This window comes from Vombatus ursinus, unplaced genomic scaffold, assembly GCF_900497805.2.
Source record: "Vombatus ursinus unplaced genomic scaffold, bare-nosed wombat genome assembly UNPS02005459.1, whole genome shotgun sequence".
Lineage (NCBI taxonomy): Eukaryota > Metazoa > Chordata > Mammalia > Diprotodontia > Vombatidae > Vombatus > Vombatus ursinus.
This window is the reverse complement of record NW_020945237.1, coordinates 11,771,000-11,786,633: the sequence shown is the minus strand read 5'-3', so window position 1 is coordinate 11,786,633 and position 15,634 is coordinate 11,771,000. Positions and strand designations below refer to the sequence as shown.

General features: G+C 33.9%; 1 protein-coding gene across 2 annotated transcripts in view; it reads right to left on the bottom strand.

Annotated features, from left to right (window-relative positions):
• PLXDC2 (plexin domain containing 2) overlaps positions 1-15,634 on the bottom strand; it is a 490,381-nt gene that overhangs the window by 35,131 nt on the left and 439,616 nt on the right. The window contains exons 11-12 of one of the 2 annotated variants that reach the window (XM_027847979.1): positions 14,928-15,078; positions 12,785-12,823 (exon numbers count right to left, since the gene is read on the bottom strand). In XM_027847979.1, the coding sequence (XP_027703780.1) occupies positions 12,785-12,823; positions 14,928-15,078 (190 nt within the window). The remainder of the gene's footprint in view (positions 1-12,784; positions 12,824-14,927; positions 15,079-15,634) is intronic. The other variant, XM_027847980.1, reaches the window with a different exon arrangement.

Below are 15,634 nucleotides of genomic sequence, written 5' to 3'. Positions count from 1 at the left end.
TTAGATATAGTACCTGCTTTGTGGACACAGAGCTAGCTTTGGTCACAGGAAGAAAGAAATGAACAACATATGCTAGAGAACGCAGAGGAGAATAGACTTTTTACTACTTTTTTTCCCATTTCAGGGAAAAAAAATGCACCACCTTGTCCTCAACATCATTTGCATTTCGTCTCCTCTCAAGTCCCAGTTTGGGCTTCTATAAAAACTAGCCAGATAAAGCATGAGATAAAACTAAACTCTGAGGGAATTTAGAATTCCGTGAACTAAAAGTGATAGATATTCAACAACCTGTCAAAAAGAAGTAACAGTTTTCTTTACTTACGAGCCTATGATCTATAAGAAAGACATAGATCAAAAGTCCAGTGGAGGTAGAAGAAATATCAAATGATATGGCACTTTGATGATTTATATATGAAAAGAAAAAAATAATAATTTGATTGAATGATAAATGGAACCTAAGATGCTTGATCTGTCACTATAGACTAGGCAATAAAAATAGAACCTTAGTTATTCCACTGAAAAAGTCCAAGTAATGCTCTAATATATTATAGCTGGATGAAAAGTCTTCTGATATGAACAGAAGAAATTTGAAGCATAACCTTAGAAAATCTGAATTAGCCCAGTTATTCTACAGTGGCTTATTAAAAGTGCACCTACATTAGAACTTTGAAATAAATCACTTGGTAGAATGTGCCTTTGAATTAACTTTTCCCCTCATGCATGTTCCACTAGTTTTACCAATAAATTCTGCAAAATTCCTCCACAAAAGCTATACTCAGACATCTCAACTTAATATGAAGGTTATTCTCTGTCCTCAAGGTCTATGCCATCAGATATAATCTCTAGCAGTGTTTGCCAAGATGGAAAAGGCTTTGAACACAGGTTCTGGTCGCAAATTCTCTATTGTTCATGGAACAAATATAATGAATTATGAAGAGACTTTTCACCAGACTATGTACAGATGATCTTTTTTTTGGGTCCAAAGGTGCTTCCAGACTTAAAAACAGATAAAAATTCATTATATTCTTAAGTTTTCAATTAATTTCAATCCAATTAAACAATTCTACAAACTAATATTAAAAGACTAGTTTATGGAGTGCTATGTCAAATGAGAAGATACAAATACCAAAATGAGCTCCCCTTCGATCTTTATGCTAATAGTGACAAAGTGGATGAAAAAAAAAAAACAGGTAGCAGGAGATGAGCAAAAGACTATTCTTAGACTACTTACAAACAACTCATTTAACTGTTAGTACCCTTAATAAGCAATCTATATCCAACAACCATCAATCTTTGATGGTCATCAAAATGGGTGAATTATTAACATGTTCTCCTTAGAGAGATGACTAAAGGAATCAATTTAATCATGTACCCAACGGCAATAGGAAATATAATTTAATAGGATGCTTGGTCACCTTGTAGGGTTCAGTAAGATTAGAAGCAAAACGACTGCCCTGAAGTTATTTGGAGGTTTTGAAATACTGTCAGTTATAAAAGTAATTAGCAAGAGTATCCAAACAAAGTTAACCTATGCCTTGAGTTTTGGTATTTATAAATGCAAAGGCCAAAGGTATATTTCTCCCTCCTGCAATATAATATTTTCTTCAAGAAGAGAGTTAGACGCACTGGATTAACAACCAAACTGAACCTATTTTCCTAGACAAAAAGGACTAATTCAAGCAATTTTGAATGAGCTATCTATACTACCAGATAATCAACCAAAAATCAAATTTAATATCAAATTCGAAGAAAGACCAAAGAGTAGAAGCCACTATGTGTGATACCAGCAGCTCTGAACTTAACTATTTAACTGTTAAAAATAAGAAGTGGACAAAGGTCAAGATATTAAGTATATCTCCATTTTTAGAGAAGTCTGATATAAAACGTGTTTCAAAAGGAGGTCAAGAGATTCCAGAAAAATAACAGTAACAAGAACTAGCATTTATATAGCACTTTATAATCTGCAAATCATTTACCTAAGTTATCTCATTATTATTATCTCAAAATAATCCTATGAGTTAGGTATTATTATTACCCTCCTTTTACAGATCTAGAAACTGAGTCTGGGAGAGTTTAAGTGACTAGTCCAGGGTCATATAGCTAAGTAAGTGTCTGAGGCAATATTTGAACTCAAGTCTTCCTGTCTCCAAGTCTAGCACTCTATCCACTAGGCCAAACTGAGGCCTCTAATAGCCTCAGAAACTACCTCAGACAGTGAAGACTCAATTTCTCTGTGAAAGAGACATGGGAGCCTGTATAACAGTTTATAGCAAAAGATAGCTTGTAAAACATTATGGAAGAGAATGATGGAAAATTACAAGCAACATCACAACATATAACATCAAAAGTGTTTGAGAAAATGAAACGATGAAGACACACACAGACAGACAGACACACACACAAACATGAGCAGGACAAGGGGAATTTTCTAAAAAGACAATGCATATGTATGGGGAAAACTCATATACAGAAACTCTGCATCAACTGACCATTCTGGAAAGCAATTTTCAATGATGTTAAAAAAGTGGGGGAGTTGCTAAAATGTCCATATCATTTGACCTAGGGTCTCTACTATAAAGTGAATATAAGTGGAAGATCAAATATAGAAAATAAAGTCTCACATACACCAAAAGAAATCACAGCAACACTGTTAGGTGGCAAAAACCCAAACATAACAGAAAAAAGATAACTGTCCATTGACAAGGAAATGAATAAATGTACTGTGGTTTATTAATATAACGAAATGTTACTACGTCATAACAACAAATATAATTAATTCATAAGACGGAAAGTCTTATGTGAACTAACAGTGTGAAGTAAGCAGAACCATGAAAGGGTATACACAGTGATTACAGTGGTAACAAAAAAAAAAAAGAAAGTAACACCTCTCCCCCAACAATAACGAAACTTGATCACTATGTAATTGCAGTTACAAAATTTGACCCTGGAGAAGATAGGAGAAAATATATTTCTCTCCTTTCTTTACAGAAGAGAGGGACTTTAAGTGCAAACATTTCATGATACTTTCAGAAAGTATTGATGTGTTGGCTAGTTTTTTTCAATTGCCCTTTTTTCTTTCTTATAAAAAATTCTTTATTACAAAGATAAATGGATGGAAGAATGAAAAAAGCATTTATTAAGCACTTATCATGTGCTAAAGCTTGCTGGTAGGGGAAAAGAGGGACGAATATATTTGGAAATGAATGTGGTATAAAATTAAAGTATGATAATTAGCCAATCATTTTTAAAGGCATGTAAAGAAGATGGAAAAGGTACAAGTAATGGAGATTGAACCTGGAAGAATGGGATAGATTTTTTTTTTAGGCAATTGGGGCTAAGTGACCTGCCCAGGGTCACACAGCTAGTAAGTGTCAAGTGTTTGGTCTGAGACTGATGTGAACTCAGGTCCTCCTGACTTCAGGGCTGGCGCTCTATCCCCTGTGCCACCTAGCTGCCCCGGGACAGATTTTTAAGAAGAATGTCAGGAGCATTAAGGGTTAAAATGAGCTGAGGATAGCCAGTAAAGCTAAAGGCAACAACATGGATTTATTTAACTCTGTGGGTAAAAGAAGAAGATCAAAGAAAGGATGGGATGGGCCCTCTGTTCAGGGAAGATGGGGTGATTCAGTTCAATTCAAATTCTTATCCTAAGTTTAAAGACAAAAATGGAGCAGTCTTTTCTTCGGGGAACTTACTTTGTACTGGGTGATGTTAGAAAATGGACAGAAGACAAGACTGGTCTACTATTCTTCTGCTTCTTTTATCTTTGTCTGGGAGAATGATGCTTGGACTAGAAATAAGAGAACAAAAATAGAATGTTCCCAACATATGGTAAGGACACAGGAAGAGAGCTCCTTGATGGATTTAAGGGACCAGGTCCAGATGTACTGCATCCTAGCATCCTGACTGTATTCGCAAATATGACTGCTAAGCCACTATCAGCACTATCATTGAAAGAACTTGAAAATCTAGAGAAATTCTACAGGATTGAGAAGGGCAAACATACTGATTAAAAAAAATAAGGCTGAGAATAGAGTCTTCATACAATTAGCCAGATGGTTATTGAACACCTGAAACAGTAATGAGAAAAAGGTCCCAAAGGCCTTGATTCAGAAGAAGTCAGGACAAACTAAAATCATTTCTTTTTTTTTTTTTCTTTCTACTAGGTATTAGGCTGGTAGATGAGATAAATGCAATAGATGTAATTTACTGAGATTTTAACTAAGTGTTTGATAATCTCTCCTGTTATTTTCATTTAAAGTTTGTAGAGTTATTGGCAAAATGATAGTTGAATTGGGAGGATTCAGGAGTGATTGAATGATGAAATATACAAATTAGTCATTAATGGTAAAATGTTAACATAAAAGTTGGTTCCCTGTGGAGGCCCTTATACTTAGCCCTGTTCTGTTTAACAGTTTTAGCAATGATCTAGATAAAGGCAATGATGGTATGTATGCTTATTCACATTGCAGATTTCAGGAAGAAGATAAGAATTTCTATAGCACCTGCTATGTGATAGGCACTGTGTTAAGCACTTTACAAATATATGTTATTTGATCCTCACAATAACTTTTGGAAAGTAGGTGCTATTAGTATTCTCATTTCACATTTGAGGAAACTGAGGCAAACAGAGATTAAGTGACTCATCTAGGTTTATACAACTAGGAAATGTCTGAGGCCAAATTTGAACTCTGTTCTTCCTGACTCCAAGCCCAGCACTCCCTCTACTGGTTGTTTCTAATGACAACTAACACAAAGTTATCAGACATAGTTAAAATATTGCATGACAGAATAAGATTCTGGGAGTTCCAGACAGGCTAGAACATTGGGGGAAATGATTATATAATGAAATTTAATAGAAATAAATGCAAAGTCTTGCTCTTATACTCAGAAAATTCAACCTGAATGGCTAGAAAGCAGTTTGTCTGAAAAAAAATAAAAAGATTTGGGAAAGACGGGTTGCGAGTTGCAAGCTTGATATGAAACAATAGCCAAAAAACGTAATGTAATCTTAGGTTATATTATATAGGACTGCATAGGAATAGGATGGTAATATCTCTATTGTACACTAGTCTAATGAGCTCACATCTGGAATTTTGGAATGCTCTGTTCACCTCTAATTTTAGGTTGGTGTTTGCTGTTCATGTCCAACTCTTTGTGACCACATGTGTGGTGTTCTTGGCAAAGAAACTGGAGTGATTTGCCATTGCCTTCTCCGGTTCATTTTACAGATGAGGAAACTCAGGCAAACAGAGTTAAGTGACTTTCCCAGAGTCACACAGTTAGTAAGTGTCTGAGGCTGGATTTGAACTCAGGAAGAGGAGTCTTCCTGACACCAGGCCCAGCACTCTATGCACCGCCCCACCTAGTTGCCCCTTATTTTAGGTAGGTCACAAATAAATTGAAAAATATCCAGAAAAGCTCACTTTTTATGGGTTTTATGGAAATCCAAGTATCATTTCATCACATGAATATACATAGGATCATGGAAAATTAGATTTTAAAGGGTTCTTAGGCATCATTGGGTATAAACCCCTTCATTTTACTTTTTAATTGAAAACAGTTCATCTATTAATTCAATTTACATTACTTTTCTACTACCAAAAATGTTATTATAAATCACACAAATATACAAACTTCAGAGACTCAAATTGTTGGTAGAATTATTAATTTGACTCTTTTTAAATATAAAGTGTTAATGCTGGAAATAATCGAGTCAACCACCAAGAAACAGCATACAATGTTGGTACCAGCTACAAAACCATACAGTTCAGCTCTCACTTAAAGGTTGAACACGGTATTGATTTAGAGCTGAAAAGGGACCAACTCTTCATTTTGATGAGGAAACAGGCCCAGGGATGTGAAGTCACTAGAATTTGAACTCATCTTCTGACTACAAATCTATTTTTTTACTCTACTGTGCCAACAAAATGGGCACAATTTCATGATTTCTCACAATTGTCATCATCAGTGTAAATGAAAACATACATTTAGTAAGCACTTACTAAATATCACAGCATGGTTGAATTAATTCCACATTTCTGGAACGGGTAAAAATGTAAGGAAGATTTAATTAGCAAACTTGAATATAATTTTGATGTGGTTAATCCTGGCAAATTGCTTTTTTGATGCAAGAAATCAATATTTATGACAACGCTCAGTGCTATAACAGAAATTTTATGGTTATAAATTCTGTATTATGATACCATTAAAAGAATCAAATAAGAATATGGGACATAGGAGCACAGATTTTGAGCTGAACGGGTCTTCAATGTTTTCTAGTCCAACCCACTCACTTTATAAGTGCAGAAAGTGAAGTCAAATGTCCTTTCCAAGGTCATAAATGTGAATGGCAAAGCCAAATTCAAGCTTGGGTCTTTTGACTCCAGAGTCAGTATTTGACACATTTACCAGCATGATTTTTTTTAAAGGAAACTGAAAGGGGAGGAATAAATTGCTTTGAAGATATAACTTCATTTTGAATTTTAATTTACTTCAAATTAATTCAGCAAGCATGCTATTAGCCTTCAAAGTTCCAGATGGCAAAGAAATTCAGAATTTATATAGAATTCTTTTATTATAACTTTACAAAATCTTGATTGCCACATCTTGCAGTATTCCACACAGAGATGAACAATTGTCTTATTTTTTTTTTAAAGAAAAGGTTCTCTTAAATTACGATTTTGTAGGCTCTCACTTCCAAAGATGGACTATTAGGTCCAAGTCATGAAGATCTTTCTAAAAGACTGGCAAATCTTTGAAACAAAGATCAGGCCTGCAGCTTCAGAGGTATTTTCTGGACTTAATCAAAGAGTTATCGTAAAATTCAATGCATAATTAAAGGTTTGTTGAAACTGACTAAGGATATACAGTGAGAGAAAACATTGCATAACTTTGCTGCTTTGAAACATTGTGCTTCATGTCAAGCATAGATGAAAAGCTCTAGGAGAATGGATCAATAGTCACATCAGTCATTGGTTCTACTACTCAAATCAAATGCCTTTGTTTATGGAAAATTTCTCTAATTGTTTATTTTTCCTCTTAAATCCACTGAGGTGGCAAAGTCTGCAAAGGTGAAACACAGGCTCCCATTCCTTACATGCTAAATACTTTGCTGGTTTTCACTCTTACTGCATTCTGATTTGTAAAATAATACATCTCTCCTTCAATGTCCTGGGGGTTTCCTTTTAAATCTTGGGTCAATAGAGAGGTCTGTATGAAGCATTGCTACTTTTAATCAATCAGTAAGCAAGCAAGTCTTTATAAAGCACTTACTGTGTGCCAAGCACTACGCGACTTCCTGGGATACAAATACAGAGAAGGCAACAATCTTTACATTTCTCTTCTCTGCTTTTATCTTTTTGCAACTCCTTTGCCTTTCTTTATACTCTTCATGTTTAACAAAGTGCTTCACACATAGTCAGCTATTAATAAATGCTAGTTGACTTGACTGTATTGTCCCAATGTTGATTTTTTACATCCTTCCTTCTTTCTTGAGCTATTTTCCATTTGGGCATTTCTGGCCATGTAACCCTATCTATCTTTCATCTGAAAATATTGAAATCTGCTTTTCTAAAGTCTAAGATAAATGTCTTCCTATACCCAGCATTTTCTCCATTGTTTATGTTTCATTTGAATTCTCTTCAATTCAAAAAAGTGTATGAAGTGAATATTATGTATGAGACAAGCAACTATTAAGTGCCTATTATATATACCAGGCAATAGAGGTAGGTATTAGAGATATAAATACAAAAATAAATCAGCTTTTGACCTCAAGTAGTTCACATTTTATAGGAAAGACTATGTTATATGTTCAGGATATGTCATTTTTTAATTTTTACTTTCAATAACTTTCTGTATTTCAGGGTTTTAGTCTTATATGTCAGTGAATAAGAGTTTTCACTGATATAACTATTGATTTATTCACACCTAACTCTATGTAAATCTTGTTTATATCTTTCCTCTGATATACTTTCCACTATAGAGAGGTAACAACATCACCCACAAACAGGAACGATTGTGACCTTGTCTGTTCTGTCGTTATTCTTTTCTTTTTAAAGACATATTTTTAAAAATCTCCCTCTGTGCCTGTAAAACTGAGGTGCCCCAGTTGAATTTTTTTCATTTATTTTTGTTTTGCCCTTTCTGACTTAATTTTCTGTTGTTCGTTTGATGCCTCCCCTCCCCCATATACCATATAGGGTGCTAGTGATGCTAATCCAAATATGCTAGGTTTTCACTGTCATCAGGATGAGACTAGATCACTGCAGAAATGCTACCAATATGTGTAGATTGACCATTAGATTTGCTCCTTGAGGTTAGGAACTACATCACTTTCTTGTGTATCCCCAACACTTAGATCAGTACCTTTACATAGTAGGCACTTAAGAAATGCTTATTGATTTATCCCTTTAATCTTGTGTATTTGTTGTCTTCTCCATTAATTTGTCTATAAATGCCCTTGGAATAACCTGACTGAGTTAGGTCTCTTGCCAGGCTTCCTCTAGTCCTGCTTGTTGCTTCCTTCACTACTTTTTCTGCTTTGTGAAGAGATGCTGCTCATCATGTCTCTCATATGATATTCTGCAAGGAAGCCGACCTTCTAAGCTACTATTTCCTTTGGCTGACATCTTCGCTTATTGAGAAGATAAGGTGTTTAGCTCATGAAGGCCACTTCTTGGCTGTTTAGGTCTTCTCATTGGGGTGACTATTGTATGTTAGTTAAATTTCCCTAATCAATGTTGCTAATTAGTCCCTAATTAATACTGCTGAAACATCTTGTTTAAATAGGTTAGATGGATACTGTTGTATATATAATATCTACTGAACTTTAACCTTCCCCCCCATTTTGGGGTTAGTTTTGACCCTTTATCTAATTAGTCTACAACCTGATTACATAATGACAATTCATTCTTTTTTCTTTTGCTCTTAATAGCTTGTGTTTTTACATAAATTATATTTCTCAATATATCATTTCCTTTTTCTGGCTTAGAGAGTTATCTTTGATAAAAAAAGAATATAAATGAAAAAATAATAGTTCAACAAAACTAATGAAAACTAATTTCTTTTCCAACTTTAATTCAATGTTTGATGTTTGATATACCTAGTCCCTCATCTCTGCAAAGAAGTGAGGGAGATATGGTTTCATAATTCAACTTTGGATCCAACTGTGGGCATTATAAATTTACATCATTCAGTCAAAACCATTTATTGGTATTCTTTCTGTTCGTGTTGTTATAATACATATATATGTGTGTGTGTATGTGTGTATGTATGTATATATGTATATACACACATACATATATGTGTGTGCATGTGTATGTATTGATTTTGTTTACTTTATTTTGTATTAATTCAGATAAATTTCCCGTGCTTCCTTGTATTTATTACTTCTTACAATGTAATAATAATACATTGTATTCATGTATCACAATTTGCTTAGCCATTCCTCAGTTGCTGAGCATTTACTACATTTCTAGTTATTTGATGCTATAAAAAGTTGACAGTTTTTTCTTTGATAACTTACACACCAGGATCCACATATTTTCTATCGGTTAAAATCTAGTCAGTTTTAATTTTTTATCATGTTATTTGACATTCTCCAAGTGGTATAGAGGATAGAACACTGGACCTGGAGTCAGGAGGACCCAGATTCCAAACTGGCCTCACAAACACACAAGCTGTGTGATCCTAAGAAAGTCACTAAAACCCTATTTGCCTCAATTGCTCTTCTGTAAAATGAGCTGGAGAAGAAAATGGGAAACCACTGTAATGTCTTTGCGAGAAAAACCCCAAATGGAGTCACAGAGAGCCAGACACAGCTGAAAGAACTCAATAACAACAAATATTCTTTTTCTTTGGCCTTTCCTTAAGGAAACTATCTATTACACCTAAGCATGAGGGTTCTGAGTAAACCATTTTTGGCTTCATTCATTTCTTAATTACCAAACTTTTTATATACACACACACATGCACATATATGTATGCATACATATATGTACACACAATACACATGCATATATGTGTGTATACAAACACATACATGTATGTATATATTCTTACACACCTATAGACATATACACTCTGTGTGAGTATTCATTCTGTAGCAAATGTTGCTGCCTAAGCTGCAGTTATCTTTGTTGTTTGTTCATACACATTACGATCACTTAAAGACAAGCATTTCCACAAACTTCTTTATTTGCCCCTCTGAGGAGTTATCATTCAATTTGAATACAACTTCTTCATATTTTTTGGTTTTATCTGTAATGAGAACTTATATTTGATGGGATTCCGTCCTTTTGCTAGTATATCAATTCATTGGTAATGGATAAAGATGTCCCATTCAATCTGAAACTCTGATTCCTAGCATCTTTTGCCCTCTTTTCCATTATTACTCCTCTACTATCCTTAGAGAAGTGGGTAAAGTTCGTATGAAATGAAGGGCCATTTCATATCTATTTATTTATGGTTTTTTTTTTATCTGCAAGGCCCCTAATTGCATTGTTTAGTAGCCATCCTGTTAAAATTTATCCTCTTTGCATACGGCACAGTTTACTTTCAGCCAACAGAGTATATATCCAGCCCTACAATGGAAACCTTTTTTCCTTAGTTATGGAATCATACAGACAGCGTAAGAAAAACCAAAGGATTTCTTTTATTATATAAAAATCAAAGCAATTTGTTGGCAATGTAAATTATAATAATAATGAAGATGATAGTTGCTCCTGAAGCTGGTTCAGTAATTTCTTGGAGTGGAAACTTTAGCAGACACCGAATGTGAATGGCTCAATATATTTCAATCTATTAGTCAATTATTTTTAGATTATACATACTGACTATTAATGGAAGAAACTTCCTTTTTGAAGTTGATTTTCAACCTAATATGCTAATTTAAAACACAGAAATGTCATATATAGATTAAATATATGTGAGCTGATCTACATTTTTGAAATGTACTGTCTTAGATTTGAATTTCAATGTAGAGTCCTTTCTTGGTCTGTAGCACAGGTAAGACAAAAATGTTAACTCAAAGTGAAGGTGAATATGATTTATGGGGAATGTATTTTAAAGCTCTGGAATAGAATTTTAAAGTATAGGTAGTATCAAGCAAAGTAGAATAAAATGAATAGAACAGGTAAGATCCACCTCTAACTGAGGAAAATAGAAGCATCTTGATGGAAGGTGTGACACTTGAGCTTTACCATTAAAGATGAGAAAGATTTCTGAAAAAGGTAGAGTTTCATGTGTAGAGATAGTGCTAGGGGTGACAGGGAAGAGGTACATCATGTAAGACAGTGTGGAGAACCCCACAGAGTCATTAATGGCTGCTAATAATGGGAGTGAATATAATGTAGACATGAGATAATTTGGAGAGGAAGTATGAATAAGGCTTGACACCATGACTGGATGTGATAGGTGAGGAAGAGGGAAGAGTTAAGAACAGGCTGACATTTTTGAAAGCTAAGATGATATTTTCACCCTTTCTAAAGGTTGACATCTTTACTTCACTAACCAATATTCCTTATTGATGAGAATTCAGTAAAGAGTATCTATTTTTTTTTACCTTATGTAAAGTGGGATTGTAGTGAAGAAAGTGCTTTATAAAACAAAAAAATGCTATGTAAACAAAGTCGAATAAAATGATCTCTAAGGACACTTTCAGACCTATGTTCCTAATTTTTTCCTAAACAATTTTTATCCATTAATTACTATGTACAAAACTATCATATATCATGCATTTGTGTGAGAATGTATAATAAATATGTTATTATAAAGCTTATGGTGAAGTAGATTAGATAAAATGTTCCCTTTCCAGACAAATTAATGAGAAGAAATTTTATTAATTTAAGTCTTTTATGTTCCAATAAAGAATTACTCTATATAGAAGTTGCCCACCATTGACGGCAAGTTTCTCTTACAGTACATCTATCTATTGTTCGATAAATAGATACTACTCTCTTTTGAGGTGGGGGGAGAATTTCAGCTTAAATAGGAAATCAACTGGGACTGCAAAAATAAAACTTCATCTAGATCAATGGCACAGCATGACCTTATTTACATAATAGCTAATGAGAAGAACCCCTTCCTGAGCTGAGTAAGCAATAGTGTCTATGTAAATTCCTTTTTTCAGGATCCATAATGCTTACAGAGTTACATGCAGATTATCTTTGAAATAATATCACATAACATAAAATGTGAGTCTAAAAAATAATTCTTTCAGACTTTCTGTCTTGTGTAAAAAGATTTTTCTCAAAGTTTCAAGTCCTGACACAGGGATTACTAAAACATGCAATGGAAACTTTTCAATGGCTCTGATTAAAGTTATTTACTCCATTCATGTTTTGGATTTTACCCCCCCACCCAGAGAAATGGGTAACTGGGACTCCAGAAGACTGTGATCCAGATAACTCTATGCTTATAGTACATTTACTTAATATTATGTCTACGGAGGTATAAAATTTGACCAACTTGGTGAAAAATCATCCATATCATTATTTGGGTTCAAACAACAACTGAACATTTGATGCGATGATGCACTGTTTTCATCTTAAATAGTTATGGCCCAGTACAGAAGTTAGACTTCATCTGCCTTGATAGAACACTTCACCCTCCTTGCCCACTGCCACATACGCCCCTGAAACAAAGTCGTAGAGAATGAGAGCACAAACTGTGGTCTGCATTTTGCAAGACCTGTTCAATTTCCTGATTAAGATGAATGAAAGTGATTAATATATATTTAAGTAACCTATTAACATTGCTTATGAAGAAAAGTATCAGTTCCTACCTCCATTATCTCTTAAATGTAGAGCTATCTTGGTATCATCTGGAAAAGAAATTCAAAGTTATTACAACGGGAAGCTTCCCTTAACAATATCATAAATCTCATTAGCAAGATTATTCTCCTATCTGACTTAGCTATGACATGATTAGAATTCACCATTTTGTTGAGAATCACTTTCCAATTCAACGAGGCTGGCCCTACGAGGTGACAACACAATATGGTGGCCGTATTTGAGGTTGCGCCTTTCAATAATCGTAAAAAATATCACTGTGATTAAGGATCTCAAGACGAAGATTTTAGTGCACATAATGTATAACGCAATACACAGAACATTACATGAAGGGAATGTTAAAAGATCAATGTACTGAGGGTTAGAATAGGGTTATTGTTGTTATTACTATTATTATTATTATTATGTTGTTGTTATTATCTCAACTCTGCCCCAGTTTAACTGTGTGATATTGACCAAGTCACTTCACTTCTCCCAGATTCAGTTTACTAATTTGTAAGACACAAAAAGGTCAAGATAAACGACCTTCAAGATTCCTTCCAGATCTAAAATTCCATGCGTTTATACAAATTATACATACTCTAAGACTGATAATGTCTGTTCGCATTGTTAAATTGTCTTGATCATAATGGTCATGGGATCACAGAATTTAGAGATGGAATATGCCTTAGAAGTCATGTATTCAAACATTTTCATTTCATAGATTAAAAAAAAACCACCTCTGAGAGGTGAGATGAGTTGCCCAAAACTACACAGGTATGTACGTGGCAAAGATAACATTCCATTCATTTCAAATGAATAAATGTTAAAGATCTACTAAGGGAAAGCAATAGTGTTAAATTGTGGGATTTGAACCCAAGTTCAGTTTCAAATCCAGTGATCTTTCCACTACCCCATAATTTATCATGACATATATTTTCTTCTGTACAACCATTAACTGTGGTGACACTTTTAAAAAGTGTCTTAATACTTAAATATTTAAGTATGGCTTTATTTTCTTTCTTAAAATCTTGGCAGAGAAAAAGGTCAACTTAATTTAGATTACAAGTTTGTCCCCAGGGACAGATTTAATTTCAGCTTTTAAATACTGAGATGTATGACGAAGTGACCCCTAATAAGGTATCAGAGATCTTTCTCTTTCTTATGGAACTAGACAGTGCCCATTGCTATGTGTCACTGTTAACTTATTAATTCCATAACCTATTAATTGTTTTTTTTCACACTGTGATATGAATAACAGGAACAATTTAGGTTTGCTGTGTTGTCAATACACAAAGAACAACATGTAGCTTGGCCTCAGGAAAATACATAGACATATTTAATAATTGTGTATCAATTATCTTTGCTCTGGTCATTTTCATGCCCATTTGAAACTCAACAAAGGGAAATAAGGTAGAATCTTAATTTAATATCATATTCAAACAAGAACATTTCAGTGACTCTAAAGGTAAGGGTACAAGAAGGACATTCTTAGCTTCCTTAGAGCGATCTTTCTTTTGTCACTCAGGTATCACCATCTTTCTAATCAAATCAAAGGAGAGTATACAAGGAAATTCAGAAGTGGATAATATCGTATGCTCCCCGTTCATACTTTTCTTTCCATGCTCTTAATTTTCATTTAAGTCATTTTGTCTCACTTAGAGCAGGATCTACATCTCCCCTTAATTCTGTGACCCACACAAAGTATCATATATGATACGAAGAGTGAAGTAGGGTAATTAATCTTTTTGATTGGCTGATAATAGAATAATCATCTCAAATATTAGACTTAGGTTCTTTTAGATTGTAAATCTTTTGTTTTCCAAATACAAATTTGTTGGGTATTTGACAAACATAGGCCCACTTTATCATATAATAGCAAGGTTCTGTCCTAGCCCTAGAAAGTCTAGGAAATTTTCTTTTTTAATTTTGTGATTCATTTCTAGGAAAAACAATCAGGTGTTGTGTGATGGAGAAAGGAATGGTCCAACAAACTCCAAGAAAGATGTCCCAACTAACTCTTAAAGATAGAGAAAAGGAACCTAGAAGACATTTTACTCTTTAATACTTTTTGTATTCCAAAGAAACACTAAAAACCATGATTTACCAATAATTAACTTTCCTTTTAAAATTAAAAAAAAATCAGATGTTTACCACCTTCTGTGGGGAGGCTGGTTGGTAGTTGTGGTGAAGTTATTCTTCTGGTGGTAGTTAAAACCCTGAATTGCGTAGTTGTTGATTGCTGGGTTGTGGTTGTCTGGGAAGATGTTTCACCTGGCTCTGTGTTGTCACACATCTTCTCTTTGGACTGGCGAAGACAAAAAATAAAATCAGAATTAATAATAAATGCTTTTTTAATCAGATAAAAGTATTTTATTGTAGAAATAAATTGTGTGAATCAAGAACATAAGAAAATAGATCTAAGGCCAAGATATGAAGAATACAATTTTGAATAGGACTATATTTATATACTTCATTCACTAAAATTATGAAATAATTTAAGGCAAAAAGAAATATAACTTATCACTGCCATAGATGATACTTCATTTGCCTTCATTTAGCTTAGGTGGCTATGTATGCTTATATGGATGTATGTGCATGTATATACACATAGACATACATATATACATAAACACACATCCATCAGTGCCTGGCACATATAGGCATTTAACTAATGTTTGTTTAATTGAATTTACTACGTTATACAAGCATCCATCTAGAAATATTGCCGTATTTTTATCGATTGTCATTTTAGTTTTGTCCCTGTTGCTCTCTTTATTGACAGGAACATTGTAGAAGAATAATAATTGTTCCTTTGAAAAAAGAGAAGTTGGGAAATGGATTAAATTACATCACTACTGACA